Consider the following 26,671-nt stretch of genomic DNA (forward strand, 5'->3'; position numbering starts at 1 on the left):
AAACAAAGGAACTCACAGGGGACTTTAAACTAAAATGTATTCTTATGAAAGTACATTTTGGCCCAGAACAGGTTCAGGATCCCAGTTCCTGATGATGTCATTTTTAATTAAAGGTTCAGGAACTGAGTTCCTGCTGGTTCCTGGCGACAAATATCACTGCATATAGCTATATATAGCTTTGTGCCAGGATGCTATCCTCATAGTAACTATGGTTGTCATATACAGCCAGTGTCCGGCTACCACACACATGCATCCCAAAGCATTATCTCCCCCTCCCCCACACCTATCCTATACAAAATACTGTAGTGCCTAATCTAATCAACTGAAACACATCAGTCCATGGGCGGGATGTTGTAACATCCGCAGCCCTCTATCGCCGGGCATCACATTATTAATAACGGCATATGTTCTAACATATGCTGTTATTAGCGCAAGGGACAGCTCTTGCGATAAGAGCTGTCCCTTGCGATGCGGTGCCGGCACTGGACTTCCGGGTCTGTGACCCGGGAGTCCATCTGCGCATGCGCAGAGTGACGCGCCGGCCGCAGGGCATGCTGGGAGGGATCCGTGATGGATCCCTCAAACAGCGCTGAGGTGAGAAGCCCATAGGCTTCTGCAGGGAATCGCCAGCTTTTGCTGGTGATTCCCTCCGCAGCGCTGCCACTGCCGAGGCACAATACAGCATACAGAAATGCGGTAAAAACCCGATAATCGCCCCCCCCATGTCCCACCTTGACCTGTACTTAGGGTGACAGAAGTCCATTAATCCTGTAACTTCCATTTAAATTGTGGTGGACAAATGTATGTTCTCAGCAGTCCGCCCACTAGTCACTGGCCTACATTACCTTCCCCTGTGCTCTTCTGATTACTAATCCTACATTTCAGTCATTTGCACAAACTGATTTACAATTAAGCAATTCCCAATTCCTCTCAATATTCATCCAGTTAACGTGGGGAATAATATTTAATGTATATTCTGACGATACGCCAAACAAATTGTCCATGCCCTTGGCCACACCCAGGCCAACCCCCTACCCCGCCCCAAAGGAATGTGTTTGAGGGCCCAGACCATTGCAGATGATATAATCATATACCCTTTAACGATGACTACACCACTTGTACCAGGAACCAGATGATCTCTTACTAGATTTACTTGGAGACATTATGGTCATTATGTGGCTGATATGCTCGCATGATACTCCTATATTGTCCAGGACAGGCATCACAGCAGGGCATGGGCAGAGGGTGACAGCCATGCATGAGACAGTATTGAAGCCACTACCTGCAGCAGTTGGCACTTGGTGGCAATAGTTAGGGAGAGTAGGAGCCCATTCGTATTAGAGTTCCAGAGGAGAAGCTTTATAAAGGGAATTACAGGGAAGAGGAGACACCACTTCTCGGTTATGGTATAAAACATCTACAGTGTCTGGGTCTACAATCATATGGTCGACCACTAATGGTCAACATTCACAGGGTCAAAAGATATGGTTAAAAGGTTGACATAAAAAAGGTCGACATGATTTTTTAAAATGTTTTTAGGGTGACTATGTCAACGTAGGTTGATATGGACACTGTCTAAGTGTACTGCGTCCCCTTGCATGGCTTGCTGCGCTCCCCATGCTTTGGGCTCGGTGCCTCACTGCTCCCTCCAAGCCCTAGTGGCTGAAAATGTAGTAAAAAATACATGTCGACCTTTTGACCTTTAGACCCTGTCGACCTTTTGACTGTCGACAATGAGTGGTCGACCATATGACTGTCTATCACGAGTCAGTCTATGATCAGTCCGGATACCCCACTTCTCATGTCAGCAGCATCTACTCTTGCAACTTGGCCGGATCTGCCCTTACATGAAATAGGGTGTTTGGGGTGTGATCTGGGCAGCGACAGTGCAATCACACATACCCACCCTGACTTGTGGGATTGTCATAGGTGTGTATCATTCTGAGTTGTGTCTCTGATGGATCTGTAGCACCCAGGAAGGGACATTGTTCTGCAACTTTTTGTGTGTGCTTTGTGAACTGAATCGCTATGTACAAATAAATGTTTGGGGATCTGCGCAGGGACAAGTCGCATTCTGCATATACTGTAGGCCTTGTGCTGCATTTGAATACGGCTGTGCATTAATCAGGCTCAGAGGACCGACAGCTCTGCCGGGTCCCCAGTAATGTGAAGGATTAGGCCACACCCCCTTCATAGCAGAATTATAGTAAGTACATGCCAGTGTCGGTGCCTATTACAATGGGTGGTGTGGTGCAAGTACAATCGCTCCCGCACATCACGACGGGCGAGCGGAATGACTTCCTCTTCAGCTGCCTCTCTCACCATTCATTACACAGCAGATTGTGCTCTGCTGGGGAGAGAGGCAGCTGCTGCAGCAGTCAGTCTTCTTGATGAACTGAAATGTGGATGGATGAACAAGTAGTAGTAGTACGTTTATTTATAAGGCGCCGCAAAGTGTCCGCAGCGCCGTACATAGCAAACAAAAAACAAATTACAAGGTAACGTACAGGGTGTGTTGAAAAATACAGTATAAATAGGGGTATAGCTGGTAGAAATAAAATCAGCATCAGTTCAGAAGTAGGTGTCAAAATTGTCGAGGAGACTTAAGATGAAGTAGAGGAAGGGAAGAACAGGACAGGAGCACTGGTGAGGTAAAGAGGTAGGGTGAGTACGTGAGGAAGGAGGGCCCTGCTCATAAGAGTTAACATACTAAAAATAGGTGGGTGGACGAACGAAAAACAACAGGATAAGTAGGAACGGAGGGGAACGGAGGCAGGATAGGAGGATCAAAAGAGGTTAGGAGGAGGGATAGGCTAGTCGAAAAAAGTGGGTTTTGAGGGAGTGCTTGAAGGAGGTAAGGGAATCAGAAAGCCTGATGGGTGGCGGGAGGTTGTTCCAGTGCAGGGGGGCAGCGCGAGAGAAGTCTTGGACACGGGAGTGGGAGGAGGTGATTAGGTGAGAGGTCAGTCGGCGGTCAGCGATGGAGCGAAGAGGACGGGAGGGAGTGTGGATAGAGATCAGTGAAGAGAGGTAAGGAGCGGTGGAGGAGGAGAGAGCCTTGTAGGTGGTGGTGAGGAGTTTAAAGAGAACTCGGAAAGGAATGGGGAGCCAGTGAAGAGATAGACAGAGGGGGGAGGCGGAGGTAGAGCGGCGGGAGAGGAAGATGAGCCTAGCAGCAGCGTTAAGAATGGTTCGGAGAGGTGCGAGGCGGGTGAGAGGTAGCCCAGAGAGAAGGATGTTGCAGTAGTCAAGGCGGGAGATGACAAGAGAGTGAATGAGAATTTTGGTCGCGTCAGTGGAGAGGAATGGTCTGATGCGTGAGATGTTGCGTAGGTGAAAGCGGCAAGACTGTGAGAGAGCACGAATGTGGGGGGTGAAAGAGAGGGAGGAGTCAATGATGACACCGAGGCAGCGCGTTTGGTCGGTGGAGGTGATCTCGGTTTCACCAATGCTGATGGAGATAGTGGGAGAAGAGAGGATATTCGGGGGATGGAAGATTAGAAGTTCAGTTTTAGCCATGTTTAGTTTCAGGAAGCGTTGGGTCATCCAGGCTGAGATGGCCGTGAGGCATTCGGAGACCTTGGACGGGAGTGATGGGGATAGGTCGGGGGAGGAGAGATAGATTAGGGTATCATCAGCATAAAGGTGGTAATGAAAACCATAGGAGCTGATGAGGGTGCCCAGAGAGGTGGTGTAGAGGGAGAAGAGGAGAGGGCCAAGGACTGACCCTTGGGGAACACCGACTGGCTGCGGGGTAGTAGAAGAGGAGGAGCTCGGAGTGGAGACGGAGAAGGAGCGATCGGAGAACAAAGGGCGGAATGGGGGAAGGGTGCAGCGGGAGTTGGGTCCCATCAACAGGCCGGGGCCTGGGTAAAAAGTAGCCGCCCCCCCTCTCAACGCCACTGCACGTTTGAGAGAAACATGGTACCGGTGTTACTGCTGCTGCATCCAGTCTGTATGACCATAAACTCATTACTAGGCCTATAAACACTAAGGGGTCTATGTACAGGTATGGGTCAATGGGTCCACCCTAGTTAGGTCGACATGCATTGGGTCAACCACTGAAGGTCGACAGGGCTTAGATTGACACCTGAAATAGATCAACATGGCTAAAGTCGACATGGTTTGAAGGTCGACACAAGGTCGACATAAGCATTAGGACGACATTCAAAAGGTGGACTTGAGTTCTTCACATTTTTGTCCGGAATGTCAACATGGACACCGTCTAAGTGCACCACGTCCCCTCGCATGGCTCGCTGCACTCGGCACACTATTATATTCTCCCACCATGCTGTAGTGGTTGGTAGGGCGTAGAATACCGCCTATTGGCGCATGTGGACTTTGCGAGTAGGGTGGCCAATCCCGGGATCGGCGGGCTCCCGGGATTTGGCCCCAAAATCGCCAGGATTTCAATCCCGGGATTGGAGGTTACAATCCCGGAATTTCAGGATTAGACAGCGCAAGCGCCGTCTAATGCCAGGCAGCGTCTGAGCTCCTACTCAGATGCTTCCCTGCTTCTTCCGACGCCGGCTCGGCTCTGCGTAGTGTGACAAAATGTCAGTAGTCACGCTGCACAGGCCAGAAAGCTGCACCGCCGCTCCCGGACACGGCCGCATTCACTTCAGTCGCACCGCTCAGCTTGATCCCCACTGTTACAGCCTCATAAGTCCTGCCACACCTCCCGGATCCTGGCCGCACCCGCCCAGGTTTGTAAATATGCGGGAGGCCGGGGCATTTTTTTAAAATAGGGAAGCCAATCTCGGGATTGAGCATTTTTCAATCCCGAATCCCGGGATTGAAAAAATGCCCCGGGATTGGCACCCCTATTTGCGAGTCAACCAGAATAAGGGCCTTTATTGTTTTCCTGGCTATACATTTACTTTTGCTCTGTTTTTGCTGTTTGTGTTGTTATTTGATTGAGCTGAATAAAGCGTCATCGATTTCTAGACTCGCAGGGAATATTTATTTTCTTTATACAGCATTCCAAAGTTGCCTAGCAATGCAATCCTAAAACGCGTACCGTCTTCACACTTCATCCCTAAACGCCCCCTCAGATGTAATGCAGATGAATATGCACAAGGCGTTACAAATTGCTCCAGAGATTACAGTGTGTCTGTGTTAGGAGATCACTAGGAGAGATTATGATCCCCGCGGAACACTTAGATTATATAAGAAGCTTACACCTGACACCCAGGTTCTGCATCTTTTCAAATGCTACTGATAACAAGACATTAATGGCCTAAATTATGAGCACGAATCATAGAAAACAGCAAGAGGAATCCATTAGATAAATTCGTATTTAAGGCTTCTGTATCTGTTCCAGTTTATCAAAGAAGATGGTAAAGATTGACTCTAATTGATAGATTTGTTCCTCTGTTTCACTTTTTACGGTGAAACGCTGATGTTTGTTCTCTGTAAGGATTTGATGCTGTAGCGAAATTGTAGTGATCTGTGGCCTAGATAACAGTACATATGTCATTCACTGTACTTTCTTCTGTCTCACATGCAGTAAAAGCAGCATTCACCTAACGTTACACATTTTAAAAAACATTTAAGACACCTGAAAGACATTGCAACCAATCATACAATCTTGAGGGATCGTATGATGGGTTGTATGCAGATTGTGTGCGGGTTGGAGGATTGTTCCTCTGATCAGACGTGCTGCATCAGTTGATCAGTTGGGATTGGGAGACGATTGCATGTGCTTTAAAGAACATGCAATCAGTCATTTGACGGCTCATACAACCGGCATCATTTGTGTGGCAGTTTTCAGACAGCTTAGGTGCATACAATTGATTGTGAGATGACCGGTTGTATGCAGCAGCTGGATTATACAATGGGTTGTATGATGGATTGAGTACATTGTGTGTCCAAATACCACCAAGAACTGCCGGGGAGTTGAAGGGAAAGTTGGACACAATCATGATTGTAAGCAGGTCTTTCTGATGTATGGCCACTAGTATTTGTCATGCTTTGGGGACGATTCAGTCCTTCTTGTACAGGTCTGAGTCCTTCATGCGTACATGCAAATCCCTGGAGCGTACGCCGTGGGGTTTGCAAAATGAGTGACAGTCAGGGGGTATGTGCTGGCGCCGGACTTTTTGCAGAATTTGGTTTTGGTTCTAATTCCTCGTCTGGTTTTGTATTTAGTTTGTATATTGGCTGTGACTGGTTTTGGCTTTGATTTTGTAAGTTGCAAATTGATAAAACATCTAAAATCACAATTTGGCCCTATTTTTTTAACTTGTACAACATTAACCTCAATAACATTCATATCCAGTCATTTCCACTAAATAGTGATCATTTTACAGCTCACAGTATTGTGCACCAACATTGGCCAAAGGTTGGATGCAAAACTAAGCAACAGAGCAGCAGTACAAACACACGGCAGTTATTACTGTTTAAATATGTTTTGCAAATTAGTAATGTATTATAACCAATCAAACCACTTTGCAAATACTTTTTATAGAAAACAATAGAACTCAGAAATTTTGTGGAATATAATTTCTCTAAAGTAGTAATAGTAGTAAACAAACATAAACCATGTGTAAAATAGCAACAGCACATGTGGATGCCCCCTACACAAGTGAACATGCCCCAATCATGCAGGGGGGTACTAATTTCACACATTCACGGGAGTGTTTTGTTGGAGGGACCTGGAAGGGTCTTGGTTCAGATATTATTCTCCTGTGCAGCTCTTGGTGAAGTTCACTCTAATTTTTTATTTGAGGAGGCATGGCCACACATTTGTGGATTTGGAAGCTTTCAAGTACTGTGATCTGTGGTTGATGTCGGCAGTTCTGGCAAAAACAAACAAGATATGTTAAAATACATTCATTCGTCTCTGCATCTGACCGTGTGTGGGCAATTCAGTCGTTATATGGGTGCCTGCCACTAGAGGGCACCCACCTTCAGAAATTCAGTTCTGCCATTTAGGAGCAAATGCAGCCTGCACTGACATTTATGTTGCCTCCAGAGGTGCAGAGCAGATATGTGTGAAACTGCATATTTTGCATTAAGCGCAGTATAATAGTCAGGTTTAGCTACTGTGCGCAGCTGAAACTGGTGCTTTTGGGTGTGTCCATATTTGAGACATTTCTGTATTTCCAACGTTTTCAAATGTATATTTGTTATACCGTATTACGTATTGGCCTAATTTCCTAAACATTGTGATTATGATGATTCTCTATCATGGGGGGACACGGTACACTTAAGTTGACATAGACACCAAAAAACCATGAATAAACACGTCAACCTATTCCTTGTTGATCTAATGCTTGTGTTGACCTAAAGACCATTTTTACCAAATGCATGGAGACCTATTTCATGTGTGGACCTAATAACCGTTGACCTACAAATTAAGCACCCTTCATTCTTGCAGGGGCTGGTGTTCGGATCACCAACTGCCAGCCGCCGGAAGCGCACACATGCGCACGAGACGCGCACGCATCCCCTTACTATGGAGCTCCCCACCGGTCCCCACTGCCTGATCCCACCTCCCCGCCCCCCCTCCATCTATATAGTAGTCGACCTGATGACTGTCCACCTAAGTTCTGTTGACACTATGACCCATACCCTTGCTAAATAAACCTGCAGTTTCTTATTGCTCATGGGGATTACCATTGCTATCATTGTTGCTCATCTCTTGATAAGATTAAGGGCCTTATTCTGATCGGTGCGGATATTCCCGCATGCGGACGGACCGCCGATGTTGATCGTCTGCGCATGTGCAGAGGTCACTCTGCGCATGTGCAGGTGATTTCGCCGCACGGATTCTTTATACGCCGCACAGGGGGCGTAGAGGGGCGTGAGGGGCTACTTAGCCTCATTACCCTATGCATACGCCCCGCGTTTCATGGGCGTTCCCATGCAAACGCGGGGCGTATGCATGGTAATGAGGCAGTGACGCGTGGGTACGGGGCGGGCATCTGACATCGCCGGATGTCAGCTGCCCGCCCCCATACATGATTTCACACGGACAAGTGTCCGTGTGGTCTTGTGTGGCGGGACCTGGTGGAGCGTGCGGCCCTGCATTCGATGTTCGGCGACCATCGAATGCAGGGGCTGCTCCCAAGACGGAGGAGGCGTATCCCCGTCCAATTTCATGCGGATCGCCACATATCCGCGTACGGACGGCAGGTGGCGATCCGTATGGAAGGCGGGGATTCGCCTGCACGGTTGCGGCCGCATATTCTGATCGGGCCGCACCGATCAGAATAAGGCCCTAAGTGAACTTTTAATAAAAAGCATTCTTACGAGAGACAGGGCAACTCTTCCTTTAATAATGAGACCCCATAGTCATAGTTGCATTTTTTCTATATAATATATGTAAGTGCATTGCGATCCACTATGCTTATTTTGTGCAAAAGTGGCATGACATGTCTATAGAGCACTTTGTAAGGTGCACAGCCATGAACACGGAATTCAGAAGGACAGACTGCAGTAGAAATATGCAGACCAGTGCCCTAACCGCTTGGGGAATTAGGTCCAAACAATTGGTGGCTTTTGCTGCCATGAGGAGAAAATTCCAGAAATTCTTCAACAGAATCCAAATGCAAACAATGTCCTTTCTGGCAGAGGTTCCCCTGGCTGAATAGTCAGTACCACTTCTTTGAAATAAATTGTTTATTGAAGTTCTTTGGTATGACATCCATACAGACATATATTGGTCATTAGGTACAGCATGTGATAATCTGTATAAACTTTGTTACACGTTTCATGGGACAGGTGCCCACTTCTTCAGACCATATTTGCCTATTTTTTATTCTGACGATCCAGTTGATCCATAGAAACCAATCAGATTCAAGTTATTATCTTTTAAAAATGTGCTAGATAAAAGATAAGTACAATCTGATTTGTTACTATGCTCCACTTCTACAAACCCACACTTTATTAAATATAACTCCTATTCTCTTAGTTAACTACTGTTCTGGAGTCTGGCTTCTCAGACTGTACATTAGGACCTAGACAAAGAAATACTTAGCAAGTACCATCGCTATCAATTCCATCTTTAGCAGGGATGAACATTTCTAGAGCATGCATGTGCAGGCTGAGGCATGTGCAAGTCTGGGCTCATCGATGGTTGCAAATCAATGATGGAAAATGGACAATCCTAATTACAGGGTTCTAGTAAGGGGGTAGTGTCTTGATACCTAATTTGAAGGAACAACACCTGGAGACCCCAAACTGTTTGAGACTTGACACTGTACCCACTTAGACTAACAAGGGAGTTTAGCATCTTTGATTAGGAGAATCGCCCAGAAATAACCAAAACATTTATTTTTCTACGTAAATAAAGCAGCAGCTGTGGGCTCCCTGCATCAGAAATGGAAGCAAGAATACATGACATATATGGTCTTGACATTTAGTGATAGGGACCCACCGGATGAGGTTACATAATCATGTTTGGTCGTGGTCCCATATTTTTGGCCACAATTATGCTAAGCAACCCAAATTTACTCTGTTATATTGCACAGTGTGCACCTGCATTTCCTCTTTTATTTTGTGAGGAACTGCAAGTCTCAGCATGGTAGAATCTCTCATTATGTTTAGAATTAGGATGTCCCCCCCCCCCTCAGCGAGGACAGAAATCTCCCATGGAGCAGAGGGGCAAACATATTTTCTATGTAGTGGGGCAGGAAAATAATATCTGGTCAATATATTAAGTGTAAGTATAAAAAATTACACAATAATTGTCCAACATGGCCGTCACCGAAGGAAGAATAAAGATAAAAAGTTTTTTTTTTCTGTAAAAAACAAAGTTTGGGCTGTTACAGGTGAACATAACCCCTCATTTCAACGCAGAGGGCTTCATCTTCATTACATAGCCTGTAATCCCTATTCCACCACAATCCATTATAGACAGTCTTCTTGAATACCACTCTTTGAAATACTTGGCATTCTGAAGATTTGTGACTCCCTCTTCCTCTCATAAGATATCTATGACAAGCTCAAAATAGTATGATATGAATGTATGCATGTAAGGTCCTGCTTGCTGCTCTAGGCTGAGTTGCTGTTTTATTGCATAGTTTGAAAGCCAGTACAAGATAGTTCATTAGATAGTGTAAACTACAAAAAGCACTCCTGTGAGGAATGTAAAATTCACATAGCCTGGATAGAAATTTAAGGCAATTGTGCCTGGTAAATACAGTTCCAACGTCTTCTCTTGAACAATGAGGGTGCTAATTTGAAATGTCTGTGCTTTGTATATGATAGCAATAACAGCAGGGCTGTATTAAGAGAGGAGGGGGCCTGTGTGTAGATTCCATTTGGGTCCCCTACTCTCTAGATTGCGACAGCGACACTATGCTGAGCAGAGGACTCCAGGAAAATGGTGCACCTGCCATTTTCCTGATGATTTTGCATATGCAAAAAAGCAGTGGGAAAAAATGCCAGCTACACCATTTATTCTTGGGTACTTAACCAGACAAGGCGAGTTAGAGTTCTGGAACTGGCTGACATGGCTTCCAGACTTGATCTCAGGCACATAAACCAGAACCTCAGGCTGTCAGGGTTAATAGACAATGAAGCAAATCCAGGTAATATCACTGGCAGGGGTGTCTATTATCAGGAGCAAGGACCAATGGCAATGAGCCAGCCTCCTTGATTACAGAATACATTACAGCTGGCATGCTGCTCACATACACACTCTGGCTCATTACAGAGATGAGAGGATAGAAATCACACCAGTGTCTTGTATGCAGGATCCACAGCCACAGTTTAATGTCCTTTGTTAAAGTGTTTTAGTATAGCTGCATTGTACAATAAGTCCTTAGATAACAATACAGTGCAAACACCCCCTCCCCCTATTAAATAATGATTAATTACAGCTGTATGCATTGAAGCAAACAAAGCAGTTCATATATATGAAAGAAAGTTTAAATGTTTTTTGCTAATAGAATAAGTTAACCTACATATTTTATTCAATTTCTCATAGAAGGATTGTAAACTTTTCCAAACAAAAAGGACATCATCAATAAATCTTTCCCAGGATACCAGACCTGCCCCCACCAAATTACCGTGCCAAACCACTGACTCTTCCTAGTGTGACATGATTCATTTACTATATTGTAGCTGGGGCACACCTGGTGCCCATAGCAGTGCCTACTTGTTGCATAAAGAATTCACTGTCAACATAAAGATAATATTGTGTCAAGTAAATTAAACTGGAAATACAAGATGTCAGAGCGCAGATCTATAGTATAGCCACCTGGGTCTGCAGCTGTCTCTAATAAGGGGATACCCCACCCCTTAAAACAAGATACAAAAGGAAAAATTTTAGAGATAGCTCAGAGCCAGGTATATAATTCTAATATTTTATTTTAAAACAGATATAAGTGTACTGTTTATATATTAATACAATAAAATATACACAATAGAATATTCCAATACAGGTACCGGCCAGTACCACACAAAAATATGAAAAAGCAATTGCAAGGAAAAAGAAAAATATATAAAAAAGAAGGGTTCTGATTGTAGGAACCTCTTTATAAAATAGTCTCTACTGCACCTACAGTATATATAGGGTTAGTGAGGTTAATGTTTAGTGGGGTTAAATAATCACCAAGTTAATATTTCCACGCTTCAAGCAGCAGTTTTTGCCCATTGGTTAGCTCTCTCACAGCTCCATGTTAGTAATTAGCATGCATGCTTTGAATAGTATGTGTTAGTTAAATGACACAGAATATGGGGCTCAATTGAGCTAAAACTTGCCACTCCTCCGATTTTGACCTTTGGTGTAAGGTGGTGGTGTCCCGGCTGCTGATTCTCTGCACTCAATGCAGCCTTTTGGGGTTCTTCCACACTTGGGAGTCGAGTGGCTGGAGACTCTGCGTGGCGTGTTTGTACCGGCACCTGGCTAGTTTGACGCGTTTCCCCGCCTTCAACTCAGCGGCTTCTTCAGAAGAGTAGGTATTGTCCAAACCACTGACTCTTCCTAGTGTGACATGATTCATTTACTATATTGTAGCTGGGGCACACCTGGTGCCCATAGCAGTGCCTACTTGTTGCATAAAGAATTCACTGTCAACATAAAGATAATATTGTGTCAAGTAAATTAAACACTTTCCAAAATAAAATCCTTCATATATATTTACTGAAAAAAGAGAAACATCCATTAAATTCAACCTTTCATTCCAATAACCTGATAACTAAATATAAATATAATACAAATGGTTTAAGTACGTATTTCTTTTATCAACAAGCACAATGTTTATGACTAATACCAGTAGCCTTACAGTGCCCTCCCATTGGCTTTTTTTTATTTTTTGTTGCCTCAAAATCTGGAATTAAAATGGATTGTTTGAATGTTTGCATCATTTCATCACAGAGCATGCCTACATATTTGAAGTTGAAGTCGATGTTTTTTATTGTGAAGAAAACTACAAATAGGTCAAAATAACAGAAAACTTCAAGTATTCACCCCTCTAAAGTCAGTAGAGGGGAGCCACTTTTTGCAGGTCACTTTTCATAAGTCTCTATGAGTTTGTCACATCTTGCCACTGGGATTTTTGACCATTCCTCAAGGCAAAACTACTCCAGCTCCTTCATGTTGGATGGTTTCCACTTGTAAACAGCAATCTTGGAGTTTGACCACAGATTCTCAATTGGATTGAGATCTGGGCTTTGACTAGGCCATTCTAACATATTTAAATGTCTCCCCACTAGAGTGTTGCTTTAGCAGTATTCTTCGGGTCATTATCCTGCTGGAAGGTGAACCTCCGTACCAGTCTCAAATCACAGGCAGACTGAATCAGGTTTTGCTCAAGAATAGCCCTGTATTTAGCACCATCCATCTTTCCCTCAACTCAAATCAGTTTCCCAGTACCTGCTGCTGTAAAACATCCCCACAGCACAATGATGCAATCACCATGTTTCACTGGGGATGGTGTTCTTGGGGTGATGGGGTGTGTTGGGTTTGGGCCAGACATAGATTTTTCCTTGGTGGCCGAAAAGTTAAATTATAGTCTAATCTGACCAGAGCACCTTCCTTCATACATTTGGGCTGTCATCTATATGCCTTTTGGCAAACTCAAAATGTGCCTTTTTATTTTTAATACTAAGTAATGAAATTTTCTGGCCACTCTTCCATAAAGCCCAGCTCTATGGATGTACGGCTTATTGTAGTCCCATGCGCACATACACAAGTCTCTGCTGTGGAACTCTGAGCTTTGGTGGGCAGCCCTCTCTTGGCAGGTTTGTTGTGATATCATTTTCTTTCCATTTGAAGATGATGGATTTGATGGTGATCCAGGGGATCATCAAAGATTTGGATATTTTTTTATAACCCAACCATGACTTGTACTTCTTAACAATTTTGTCCCTGACCTGTTTGGAGAGCTCCATGGTGATGCCTCTTGCTTAGTGGTGTTGCAGCCTCTGGGGCCTTTCAGAAAAGGTGTCGGGTCTGACACGATTTGGAAATGTGGGGCAACTGTATTAAGCCTGGTAAAGTTATAAAGTGGAAGGTTATAATGCACCAGCCAATCAACTCTTAACTGTTATTGTTCAAACACAGCTGATTGGCTGGTCCACTGTATCATGTCTTTATCACTTTTCCAGGCTTAATACATTTGCCCCTGTGTTTCAAATCTCACACTTAGGACTCAGACTTAGGACTTATGGGGCCTACACACATAGAAATTTAGGGGCATTTTCTAAGCGATCTCACTAGAACGTTCCATGTGTAGAGGCCATAGCGATGTGCGGCGTCGCTAACGCATGGCGATTAATATCCAGCATGCTGGATATTAATCGGTCAGGGCCAGTGTTCTCACCGGAGAACACTGGCCCTGACAGATCGCTCAGCACACAGCGCTGATACTTGTGTAGCCCCTTCAGGTGGAAAGGGATACAAAGAGTCATTCAGATGCCGAGAGAATTTCTATTTCTATTAGGCAATGCATAATAGACTATTTAGTTCAACCTCCGAATTTACTACGGTAAATGTGGGAAATATGGTGAAATCTCTGATAGTGGAGGTCTTGCCTACCGCAATGGGACTGGTGTGAATGACAGATTTTGTCTATGTAAAGCTCTGCGTAACATAACTCAATATAAAGTCAGAATTGCATTGTCTGGATCTTAATCTCATTAATAAACCTTGTATTGTGGGATATGTATTTTCTGTTGATGCTTTATTGTTATGGGGCTGATGTCTGCCTTGATCATCATCTGTAACAAGGAATCATATATAGATTAGTCAATATAGATGATGTCAGTGAGAGGCAATACTGTATAGGTTAGGGCATGAAGGAGACCGCACATCTTGGGTGAGAATAATGGAGAACATACTGTAACCAAAAGTTATTTCTTTATTTTATACTCTGGTGACTCCTTTGTTCAGTCCTCTAAACTACAGCTTTAGAAGCCAGGAAATTAGTATGTCTCTCTTTCCGAACTCCCCAAAATCGGTCCTCAATGCACCACAACAGTCCAGGTTTTACAGATATCTATGATTAGTAACCTGACTGAATTAGTACCTCTGTCAAGCTGGATACAAACGGGGCAATATATCATTAACGATATGGACAAAATCGATATTGTCAATGATATCGTGTGCATATCGTCCAATATGTACATTCAATATCTCTACATGCAGCACGATCGCACAATATCATCAGCGACTGCATGTAGGAAGCGGCAGTTGGTTGATGTCACTGACTGTTATCGTGAACAATATCGGTCAGTTTGTATGCACTACATCGTTCTCCTGTGGCCCAGCATATATTTATATACTGTAGATAAGCACTATGTATTAAGCTTTATGGTTATAATGAAATTAATTTTACTGCAGGTTTCAAAATGAATGTATTTTCAAATACAGTTGTTGGATGTCTGGAACATTGCTGTGTGATGAGTAATACAGGGAAGGTGTATTATATCATTTGTAATTCACCTCGGTTATTACTCTATGGGAATACAGTACTCCCTACAAAGCGCAATAGACTGGTACACGACATATTGAAAGATAAGAGAATTAGGATTTATTTAAAGACAAAAAAAAAAGAAAATATGTGTTCTCGCTATGCATTCAGAAGAAAAATACTTTTCTTGTACATGTTTAGTAGTAATGCTGAATTTTTCTATTATGGTGAATAGTTATCACATCCTGAAGTTTTAAATCTGTGCAAGTATCACCAATAATAGCTATGACGTAATGCAAACTATTGCTGACCATTATCACCAAACGAGTTTTGGGGCAGAGTTTCCAAGGAAGCCCGTTCCCAGTGAAAGGTTAGAAGCACAGTGATTGGCTGTACATACATGAGAATGGGCCATTGGGAGGACATATGCAAAACAGTGGTTCATAGGCTACTATATGCTAAAGCCATCTGAAGATGACGATAGTTACAAGGGCCAAGTAAAGCATTTCAAAGCTTGGTAAATGTTGACATTTTAGCAGTCCCATATTATGCAACTTTAAATAAGACTAGGGATTGGGTGATACCAGAAAGATGGTGGAGAAGCCGCAGGAGGTGTTTAGCAGAGTATTCCTGACAAATCCTGCTATGGTTCCTAGGTTATCTGGCATAGAATTGCCCCAATTCTGCTGGGCAGTTCTGGATAGCACATGGTCAGGAGGCCAATGCGTTTTAAGACTTTCTCGTCTTTTCTTCAGGGCTTAGATGACCTCTGGAAAGGGTGTCTGGCTTAAAAGCTAGAAAATGTTTAAGACACCGGAACTTCCGGTACAGCAGTAGCCGGAACCGTAAGTGATGTCACATCATTGCCACGATTTTGATGGGTGAGAAAACGGTTCTAATAATCCCTGAGTCTTGGTATTATTACTTGAGTTGCCAGAGGACCATATAGGTGAGTTAGGGTAAGCCCATAACTTTGGTAAAGATTATGCAAAAAAAAAAAAAAATTGCTACATTTAATGGAGAATGCATTACAGTTCTTTTTAGCAATGTTTGAATAGTGCTGCATCTTTTTTTCTCTTTGTGTGTGACACGAATCATAGATACAAGAATGTCAATGATATCTGTATCTAAGAATGTCTACACTACATGTATAGGGTATAGTAGACAAACCTTTTATGTCCTGAAGATGAGCATATGCTTAAAACATTGTAGACATTAAAAAACAGCATTTATTACTGTCGTCCTGGAGTGATGCTGATTGAGGTCTCTAAATATATAGGTCCATGATATCTGGATTTAAATAATGTAATATCTGTATGAAAGAATGGTCTGTGATACCTACATCTTAAAATGGTTATATCTGTATTTAATAAAGTCTGTTAAAATAAAAAGTCTGTTTATACATGTATGTAATAATGGTCTGTGATATCTGCATGTTAGAGTTTTTGTTATATCTGTATATATGAATATCTATTATATATGTATGCAGTCATTATGTTGTTAATAGTTGTGATGTCAGCATTTTTAAAATGTTGACAGGAAACTGTGTACTTACCAGAATGCCACTTCATCAGTTGACTCCACCAGGGCCCGTAAGACTGGAGTTGCACAAGCCGTCAGCAGCAGGTAAGTCACCGCTAGATCATCATGGTTGACATTTTCACATTCTATCATTTCATCAGACTGTACGTCATACTTGCCAATTCTCCTGAAACTTGCGTGGGACTCAATGTTTTATTTCTGACAGGTCTCTGCACCCACGGAAGAGTCGCCAGCTCACCCACATCCCACCCGCTTCCGCTTGTAGTGGGCAGCATGAAGCGAGTAAACAGGGAAATCGTAGCATTGAGTGGAGGGGCACTAGCAATGATGCAAATTTGTGTCATTTAGTCCACCCTGCCCAAGCACCAACAAATTGGGATGCTTTGGGGGCGTGTCCTTGTGACAGTCCAGCCATGCACCGCAAAGTGCCAAGCAGTGTCTCCCAAAGAGGATACCTGAAGAGTAGGGCTGCATGGTCTACATGCTGCATGCATTATGACAACGTTCTCATGTTAATATTATGAATGGCGACAAATCATATCACACCATGATCTGGGCATTTTACTATATTCTGAGGGTTAGCGTACAAGACTGATGGTGGTGTCACTGCACATGTGTAGGACCCCTCCTGTGTATATACAGAATGCGTCCAGCATCCTTGCCCGCTACAGTGCCCTCTAGGGCCAGCAACCAGGTCCATTCCTCAAAACAGAAGTGTTTCGTCTCTGTTTTATAGTAGTGCCGAAGTGAGTGTCTGGAGACACAGATTTACTGACCTTTGCTGCAGATTTGACATGGAAATCTGAGTAATCTCAAGGTTACTCAGATGACCCATCTTGAAATGCAGCAGTGTGTCACAGAAGCAGGCTCGGGGCATCTGTGTACTGCATTAGCATATAGCTGTATGGTAGTGCCCAGCTGCTTCCCTGCCGCTATGCAAATATCATACAACTCCGAATTAGGCCCTTTAACAGGGCTATTTAACATGCAGCCTTCCAGCTGTTGTGGAACTAAAAATCCCAGCATGACCAGACACATATTTAGCATGCTGGGATGTGTTGTTCCATAGCAGTTGGAGAGTCTTTTTAAATACATGTCACATGTTCAATACACCTATATGTAAAATGTCTACTATCTACTACTGTATGTGTGGAAGAATGATATATGACATCTGTACATCTTCCTGTAAGACAGACTTGCCTACTTAGAAAGACCAGAAGGCCTCCGAATCTCGGTTGGCGATACCAGCGATCCAGAAAAGCATTTCATTGTCTGCTGCTTCTCTTTCTGAGTGTATCAATGTCTATTCCCCAATAGATTGTAAGCTTGTGAGCAGGGCTTTCCTTCCTTCCTACCATTTTGACTGTATAACTGCCCAGTTTGTTGTATCTTTATTTCCAGTTGTGAAGCGCAATGGAATTTGATGTGCTATATATGAATAGTTAATAAATAAATAAGTGGTGCAGTCCGGGTGTACAATGAAGCTATTTACATTGGATTGTGTTATCGTAGCCCTGTCCCCTGTTTCTCAATGCTTGTAATCACTGCACTGCTTCGCAGTGCTGGTAATCACTGTACTGCTTCGCAATGCTGGTAATCACTGTACTGCTTCGCAATGCTGGTAATCACTGTACTGCTTCGCAATGCTGGTAATCACTGTACTGCTTTGCACTGCTGGTAATCACTACACTGCTTCGCAGTGCAGTGGTAATCACTGTACTGCTTTGCAATACTGGTAATCACTGTACTGCTTCGCACTGCTGGTAATCATTGCACTGCTTCACACTGCTGGTAATCACTGTACTGCTTTGCAATGCTGGTAATTACTGCACTGCTTTGCAATGCTGGTAATCACTGCACTGCTTTGGAATACTGGTAATCGCTGCACTGCTTCGCAATGCTGGTAATCACTGCACTGCTTCGCACTGCTGGCAATCACTGCACTGCTTCACAATGCTGGTAATCACTGCACTGCTTCGCAATGTTGGTAATCACTGCACTGCTTCGCAATGCTGGTAATCACTGTAGTGCGCCCACCATGGCTGCCTCACCTGGTACACTTGTGGATGGGAGGTAAAATACATGGGCCTCACTGTGTTAGGACCCTACTACAAGCTTTATAATGCTGTAACCACCGCATTCTCTGTAATTCATTGTAGACACAACCTTATCCACCCAGGGTAATCCTACATAGTGCGCCCAATAAGGCTGCCTCAACTGATAGCCTTCAGGAGTAGCATAACTTAGTACCGAGGCCGCTCTCCATAACCTAGTACCGAGGCCACTCTCCACAACCTAGTACCGAGGCTACTCTCCCTACTTACCTCTTCATGTCCTATCCATCCTTGCCACTGACCTCACTTCTTGCCCTCAGGTCTCCTTGCCTGCACCTCATGTCGCCTGTCTGTCTCCCTCTCCCTCTAAACTGTAAGCTTCTTGGAGCAGGGCCCTCTTCCCTCCTGTTCTCATAGACCTCTTCTTACACTTCAGTTACAGCTCTCTTACTCAGCTCCCATCTATACCCGCATCTCTTCTCACCTGCGTTCATTCATCTCTACCACTGACACCTGCCCCTGGTAACATGCAGACTGTTCCTCTGCTTCCCAACATCTCAGCTGTATCGTGTTCTAAGAATTGTGCTGCTAATTGTTACCTGTGCTCTGCTTTTGTTCTTCAGTTACTATTATGTTTAGTCTTGTGTACCCAATATTATTCTAATGTGTGCCTTATGTACGGCGCTACGTACCACTTGTGGCGCCTTATAAAAAAATGTAATATGAATAATGATAATAATAATTATGGGGTTAGGCCACCATGGCATGAGTGTGCCCTCATATCCCTCCAGCATCCATATAAGCCCCAAAGTTGGCAAGTAAGATATACAAAACTCTAGTATTTCAATATGTAAGAATGATCTCTGATATCTGTATATAAAAATTACATTCAATCTCTGTAGATAAGAATATTTATAATATCTCAAATGTGTTTTTATTAATAATAAACTGTCAGTGATTTACAAGGATATTCATATTTAAAACATGGTGTGCTGGTTTCCATATTACAAAATGTGCTGTAATATTTTATTCTGTACAGTGTTTCTAAAACTCGAAAGCGTTCTTAGTATCTGTTTTATTATGTAAGTATAGCAAACTGTCTTTATCCCATCATTATATACAGACAGGTTCACAGTACTACTGACGTTAGCCTGGGGGGGGGGGTAGTGGCTAGGGTTAGGGTGAATCTACGGAGGCTGAGGTTAGGCTGCAGGAGGGGGAGGCTAGTGTTAGGCTGTGGAGGGTTAGGCTGCGGGAGGGGGAGGATAGGCTGCGGGAAGGGGAGGCTAGTGTTAGGCTGTGAAGGAGGAGGGTTAGGCTGCGGGAAGGAGAGGATAGGGTTAGTCTGTGGGAGAGAGAGGCTAGGCTGCGGGAGGGGGAGGCTAGGGTTAGGCTGTGGGAGAGGAGAGTTAGGCAGCTAGAGGGGTGTTAGGGTTATTAGGCTGTGGGAGGGGGGGTTAGGGTTAGTCTGCAGGAGAGGAAGGATGGGCTGCGGGAGGGGGAGGTTAGGGTTAGTCTGCGGGAGAGGAAGGTTAGGCTGCGGGAGGGGGAGGTTAGTATTAGGCTGTGGGAAAGGAAGGCTAGGGTTAGGCTGCAAGGTAGTAGAGGTTAGGGTTAGGCTGCTGGAGGGGAAGGTTATGGTTGGCTGCAGGAAAGGATGGTTAGGGTTAGGCTGTGGGAGTTAGAGGTTAGAGTCAGGCTGCAGAAGGTGAAAGTTAAGATTACTCTGTGGGAGGCAAAAGGTTAGGGTTAGGCTACTTAAGGGTGGGTTAGGGTTAAGGGGGAGGATAAGGATTACAGAACTTCCTAAAATGTGCCAGGATTCTAACCGTTGGGATGCCACTATTTTGACCGTCAGCATCCTGTTTGTCGGACACCCAACCCCTTTTGTGTACTGTCTTCTATGAACAATTCTAAGTATTTGTGCAGATTCTTTAATTGGTGTACTCCGTGGTCCAATTCTCTCTTTTGAGCAAGCATTATAAGGTTCCATAGGACAAACTGACCTCTTAACCTCTCAGGGTGAAATACAATGAAAGTAGGCAAATGGGAGCACTTTTAATTAGTTATCAGTTTAGAACAGACACCAGACCCACAGAGTGGTCCCATGCCAGGTACTTTATACAAGTCCCAGAATGCTCTCAGCTCAGCAAGCTCCTGACTCAGCTGTCATATTGTACCACACTGCTTAGGGGCTCCACGGACAGCGGAGGGTTTCGCTTGTTGATCCACTTTACAAGCACACTCAGCTTTTTCCAATCAAACTGTTTATTCCCTCCGAGCGTTGCCATTGTCTGCAGCTTGGCTGCTAATGAAATACGTGGATAGAAAATTGATGCTGTTTGGAAGAGGCGTATTAGGGACACATGGATGGATAGGCAATTTATTGACAGCTTAAATTAGCGGCTCAGCTTGGTACTTAGCTAGATTATGGCCTGCCAGCACTAAGATTTGCTTTTTCTTTGTCTTCTATTATTTTATACAGTTCCAGCACATCTGACAAAAGAGACAGAATAAAACAGTAGCAGAATTTGTTGGGACTGTGTGTATTTGTTTAATGTGATGGGGATGCTACACATTTGGAACAAGTCTGGGACTTTTTTCTTTCTTACATGAATTGTACTAGTCACCAATGGTTTCTCTGAGATGTCCATGTTCATTTTTGCAAGTTAAGCAGAAAAGCAACCAGCTAGACAAAACTCATATACCTGCGCCCGACCGGATGAGGGAACGGGGATATTAAGGATGGTATTCAATGCGGGATTCCATCTGTCGGAACGTCCTGACAGTCGGCATCCCAGGCCATTTTTGCCCAGCTCAACAGTATATCTACAGGCAGAATTCAGTGTTCTGCCTGTCCACTATCAAAAAAGGGGGTGTGTCATCGAAAACGTCCATGGATTGTCGAGATCCGACCGTGAATTCGACATCCACGGCCATTTACGGCAAAACAGATCCAACTGGTTTTAAAGTCGGATCCTTTTTTTAAAATTCAGCCTTCAATGCTGTCGGAAATGACAACATTGAATAAGTGGCTGCCACTATTTCCCCTGTTGGAAATAGTGGCAGGGATGGAATACAGTCCCATGCATGTTAAATAGTCTCAATTCCACAATCCCCGCTGGGATCAGGATTTTTACATGTTTAATATTCCCGACGCAACAGAGGATCGGAGAATTTCCTTAATATACAGTAAATTTATGGGCTCCTTAATATTAAACAAGCACCAGTCATAGCATATATAAAGATGTATACAACATTCTATATAATTATACAGATAATATATTGTTTTTCTCTTTTTTTTGCAGCTCTTGGAAGAAAACATGAAACTGGAGTGTAAATGTCATGGAGTGTCCGGATCTTGCACCACAAAAACATGTTGGACCACATTACCCAAGTTCCGGGAGGTGGGATTTCTTCTGAAAGACAAATACAATGAGGCTGTTCAAGTTGAACCAGTCCGGGCTAGCAGAAATAAGCGCCCAATGTTCCTAAAAATTAAAAAGCCACTGTCTTATCGCAAACCCATGGATACAGACTTGGTATTTATTGAAAAATCTCCAAATTATTGTGACGAAGACCCAGTGAGTGGCAGCGTGGGGACACAAGGCAGAATGTGCAACAAGACAGCCCAACACAATAGCGGTTGTGACTTAATGTGCTGTGGCAGAGGGTACAACACTCACCAGTACTCTCGGATATGGCAGTGTAACTGTAAATTCCACTGGTGCTGCTACGTGAAATGTAACACGTGCAGTGAAAGAACAGAAGTATTCACTTGTAAATGAGCTTATAACCCGGATGAGAACACGTTTCAACCCTGGGAACTTATACCTTATACATTTGCACAAGATCTCAAGCCACATGCTGCAGGATTGTGGCCCAGAGTCCCTTTGCGTTTCAGGAAGCCCAGTGAATAGACCCTTGCTGTCTTTTGTTTGAGTACTTCTGAGATCACTCCTTCAAGCACAGCCTTGCATATATAAAAACTTCTTCGGCGTAGAGTTGTACGAATTGTGTTCAGTTACACCTAGATTTGCAAAGGAACTGTTAACTAATGATATGAGATGTTCTCTATGTCTTTTTAACACATTCAGTAATGCATCCCATAACTTCCAACAGTGTGATGTCAGACAAGTGGGTGGAGTCTGTTTTCAGTCCTTTTTATGAATATATACAGATAGATCAGGTGACTGGTGGTTCACATAAGAACAAAATTCAAATATGGATTTTGGAACATAAAACTAATTCTGGAAAAATAGAGTTATTACACTAATGGCTACCATTTATCCAAGTTGAGATGAGTTATGAATAAATGTGTGTTAATGTCTGCATTTCGAGTGTACATTATGCAGATTTTAGGCCTGATTCAGATCTGATAACCTGAAGGTGATAGATAGTGCTGCATAGAGATCCGATGGTGCATCTTGTGTTGCAAGAGCACATCATGGAAGCAGACTGTATTTGTCTATTAACACCAGATGCCTCCTGCTACATTATCATATAAGTTGTAGGGTGCTGTACATCCACTTTAATGTAAAAGGAGGCGTCCAGGGTTAATAGACACTTCGTGCTAAATGTAATAGGGTGAGAGTTTCAGAAAGTTTCCCATGTTTTTTAAAGCAGCAATCATTTACATGGCAAAATCAACCTAGTTTTGCAGTGTAATTGATTGCTGCTTTAAAAAAAGGGGTAAAACTCTTCCAAAATCTCTCACTTTCTGAAACTCTCACCCTATTACATTTGGCCCTTCCTGTCTACTTCCGTGATTCACTGTTGCATCTTAAGACACACCATTGGATCCCTATATGGGACCATCCATCATCTGAATAGCCTTTAAGTTACCCAGGTTTTCCTCTTGGGTCTGCAGCCGAGGTCAGTAAATTGCATTGGCAGAGGCAGACACTGACATCAGGACTCCCAACAAAATGAACATACCTCCATTTTGAAAAACAGACCTGGTTGCTTCCCCTTCCTCGACCTGTCAATCGGGCTGGGCTTGGGGGGCACTACGTGCAAAGACGTAGGACCCATTCTGTACATGTACAAAACCGGTCTTGCCCATGTGCAGTGTCCCAACCATTGTACTTGTATGCTAACCATCAGGATAATGTACATGTCTGAATCAGGCTAGAAAATACCAAAATATCTAACCGCAATTTGTTCAGAATTAACTATAGTGCATTTGCTCCTTGGTTGATTTCTTTATTGCTAATAAGACACCTTTTCATTGTATATGTCTGTGTTTATATATATATATCTATCTATCTATCTATATATAGATGGGATGCAGTTGAAATCCCGGCGGTCGGAATCCCGGCAGTTGAAATCCCGACGCCGGAATCCGACTGCAGAATCCCGGCACTTTGTCCCTCTGTGGGTGTCCACGACACCCATAGAGGGAGAATAAATGAGTGTGCCGAGCGTAGCGAGTCACTGGGCCGCTGCATGGCAAACCCAGTGAGCCCACAAGGAGGGGGGGGGGGCAATTCACGTCCCCCCCTTGTCAGGATTTCGGCAGTCGGGATTCCGGCGTCGGGATTATCTATCTATATATAGATGGGATGCAGTTGAAATCCCGGCGGTCGGAATCCCGGCAGTTGAAATCCCGACGCCGGAATCCGACTGCAGAAATCCCGGCACTTTGTCCCTCTGTGGGTGTCCACGACACCCATAGAGGGAGAATAAATTAGTGTGCCGAGCGTAGCGAGGCACTGGGCCCGCTGCGTGGCGAGCCCAGTGAGCCCACAAGAGGGGGCAATTCACGTACCCCCTTGTCGGGATTTCGGCGGTCGGGATTCCGGCGTTGGGAATTTGACCGCCGGGATTTCATATCAATCCCATATAGATATATATATATATATCTATCTATAGATATATTTTATATACTGTGTGTGTGTGTGTGTATATATATATATATATATATATATATATATATTTTAAACAAACACATGAATACACATACAATATATATATATATATATATATATTTTAATTATTATGTTTTACTGGCACAGGGACTTTAAATATTAGTGACAATATTTAACAATATATTTTAGAGTAATATTAATTTATTTAACAGAAAAAACCTACTGCCATTTGGAACTGTACTATAGATCGTAAAAATGTATTTTGTTTTAATTATTTAGAAAACGAGAACCCTCTCTTGGTATAACTGGAGGTGTAAATAGTATATATATTACTCAGATCCCACTTATAGTCATGCACAAGGGATAATCTCGTTTGTTTTACTTTATGGTGAAAGCAGACATGTTTTCTTAAATACTTTAATGCTGTTTGCTGCTACAGTAGGTGTCTGGAATAATCACTATCAATATTTAAGTTTCTGGTTATTTTAATTTTTTTCTCGTTATTTTTCTAATTTAAACAATTTGGACTCCATTTGTTGGAATATTCCGGACAAAATGTCAATCTTCTGGAAAATGGACCACACGGAAAAGAGTATATTTTGTTAGAGACTATTTTTATATGAATATTTTATTTATATTATGTCTGCTTGTATAACGCTATAATCTACAATCTTAAAAAAGACAGAAAACACCCAGTATCTTATTAGTGCTGTGTACAAATACATACAAAGTTAGACCGTTATCATTCAGCTCTCCAGAATAAAAGCTGATTTTTTTCTTTCTCATTCTGAAACATCTAATAATAAGATCTCAAGATATTAATCTTTTGGATTAGCCAATAATAGATGTCGTGTGTGCTTTTTGTGATGGCCAATTTGCAGAATACACACAACTGGTAGAGGTCATTTAGCATTCAACTTATCACACGGCTTAAATTTGTGATTAGCATTAAATATTTGTTCGCTTATCCCATTCGGAAGAGGGGGAAAAAATCTGAGTTTGCTTCCCGCATGTCATTAAACTGTTGGGTTATTATTAGCAAATGTGCTGTGTATGCTGCCCATTAAATCTCTATATTGTGTTACTGTCAAATTTGATTTTATCAGTGACAGACTGTAGACTGTGACTGTAAAAACTAACTTGACATACCGTCTCATTTTCAGAGATAACGTGCAAAGCTTACAGGTTTGCATCCAATTGTTTGCAGCTACTGCACACATTGTCCCACATGCAACAAAAATTATTTGTGATGCAAAAAAAATATGTTATGCAAAAAAAAAAAGTATTAAAAATCATTGCCCCAAACAGAATTTAATATCAAACCAGTATTTTTTTTTTTAGTCCTTGCACCCATTTTGTTTTTCATTTGTAAACAGTGTTAGACCAATGTACATCAGTGTATAAGATGTCAGAATAGAATTTAGATTAGATTAATTTATTGTCAGACTACTGAACTGATAAAAAAATACAAATATTTTTTATAAAGAATTATCTTGTTCAATTAACTACTGATATATAGTCATTCTGATAAGGCTATTGCTTATTGCAACAAAAATGACTATGCTACAGTTCACTACGAACAGTTATACTACTGGAAAAAGCCTAAATTGTATTGACACATTATCCTACAGTCCAGAATATGTCCTGGATCTTTAATGGTCATAGTTCTAATTCTGCAGTTTGTTTTCATCTTAATGCACTCAGATAGGATGACTATCAGAACTTGTTGTTTTTTTCCATTGATCAGTATATACAGTGTGAACTCAGTTACTATATCAGCTACTCAATAATCCATTTTAGCCGCAATAAAAATATGGATCTGAAACATTTCTTTTTGTCTTTTCTCCTTCAATCTTTAGATCAATGATAGAACTTTCTATAAAGTAAAAGTTATAATGTGGTAATTGTAAAGAAGAGCTTCCCAAACTCCGCCATTACAGTCCAGGCTTTAAGGGTATTTATACTTGAGTATCATTGCTCAAATCAAATTGACTGAGGTACTAATTAAGTTACCTTTGCTCACACAAGGATATCCTTAGGACCTGGACTGTAATGGCGGAGTTTGGGAAACAGGTGGTAAAGTATATTCATTATTAAAAAAGATACAATGCAAACATTGCAAATTATGAGTTTAAATAAACTTTATCATACAAAATTCACAACACAACACAATAGAATTTGTGTAATACTTTGCAGTGTCACTTACACATGGCAGATTCGGCCATTTGTGGCCTGTGTCAATCTTCAGCTACTGTAATTAATTGACTTGTCAATAGCAAGGGTCTAGCGATGGCGGTTCTTTTGGAGCACGAGCTCCAAGCGCCGGAAATTCAGAGGGCGC

General features: G+C 42.8%; 1 protein-coding gene across 1 annotated transcript in view; it reads left to right on the plus strand.

The window, feature by feature from the left end:
- The window catches only part of LOC146026011 (protein Wnt-7a), a 74,892-nt gene extending 48,737 nt beyond the window's left edge, over positions 1 to 26,155 (plus strand). Inside the window, exon 4 of the mRNA XM_083156319.1 lies at positions 21,769 to 26,155. Within this exon, the coding sequence (XP_083012445.1) occupies positions 21,769 to 22,248 (480 nt within the window). The 3' untranslated portion in view covers positions 22,249 to 26,155. The remainder of the gene's footprint in view (positions 1 to 21,768) is intronic.
- The last annotated feature ends 516 nt before the right edge of the window (positions 26,156 to 26,671 follow it).

This window comes from Crinia signifera, chromosome 8, assembly GCF_055691185.1.
Source record: "Crinia signifera chromosome 8, ASM5569118v1, whole genome shotgun sequence".
Lineage (NCBI taxonomy): Eukaryota > Metazoa > Chordata > Amphibia > Anura > Myobatrachidae > Crinia > Crinia signifera.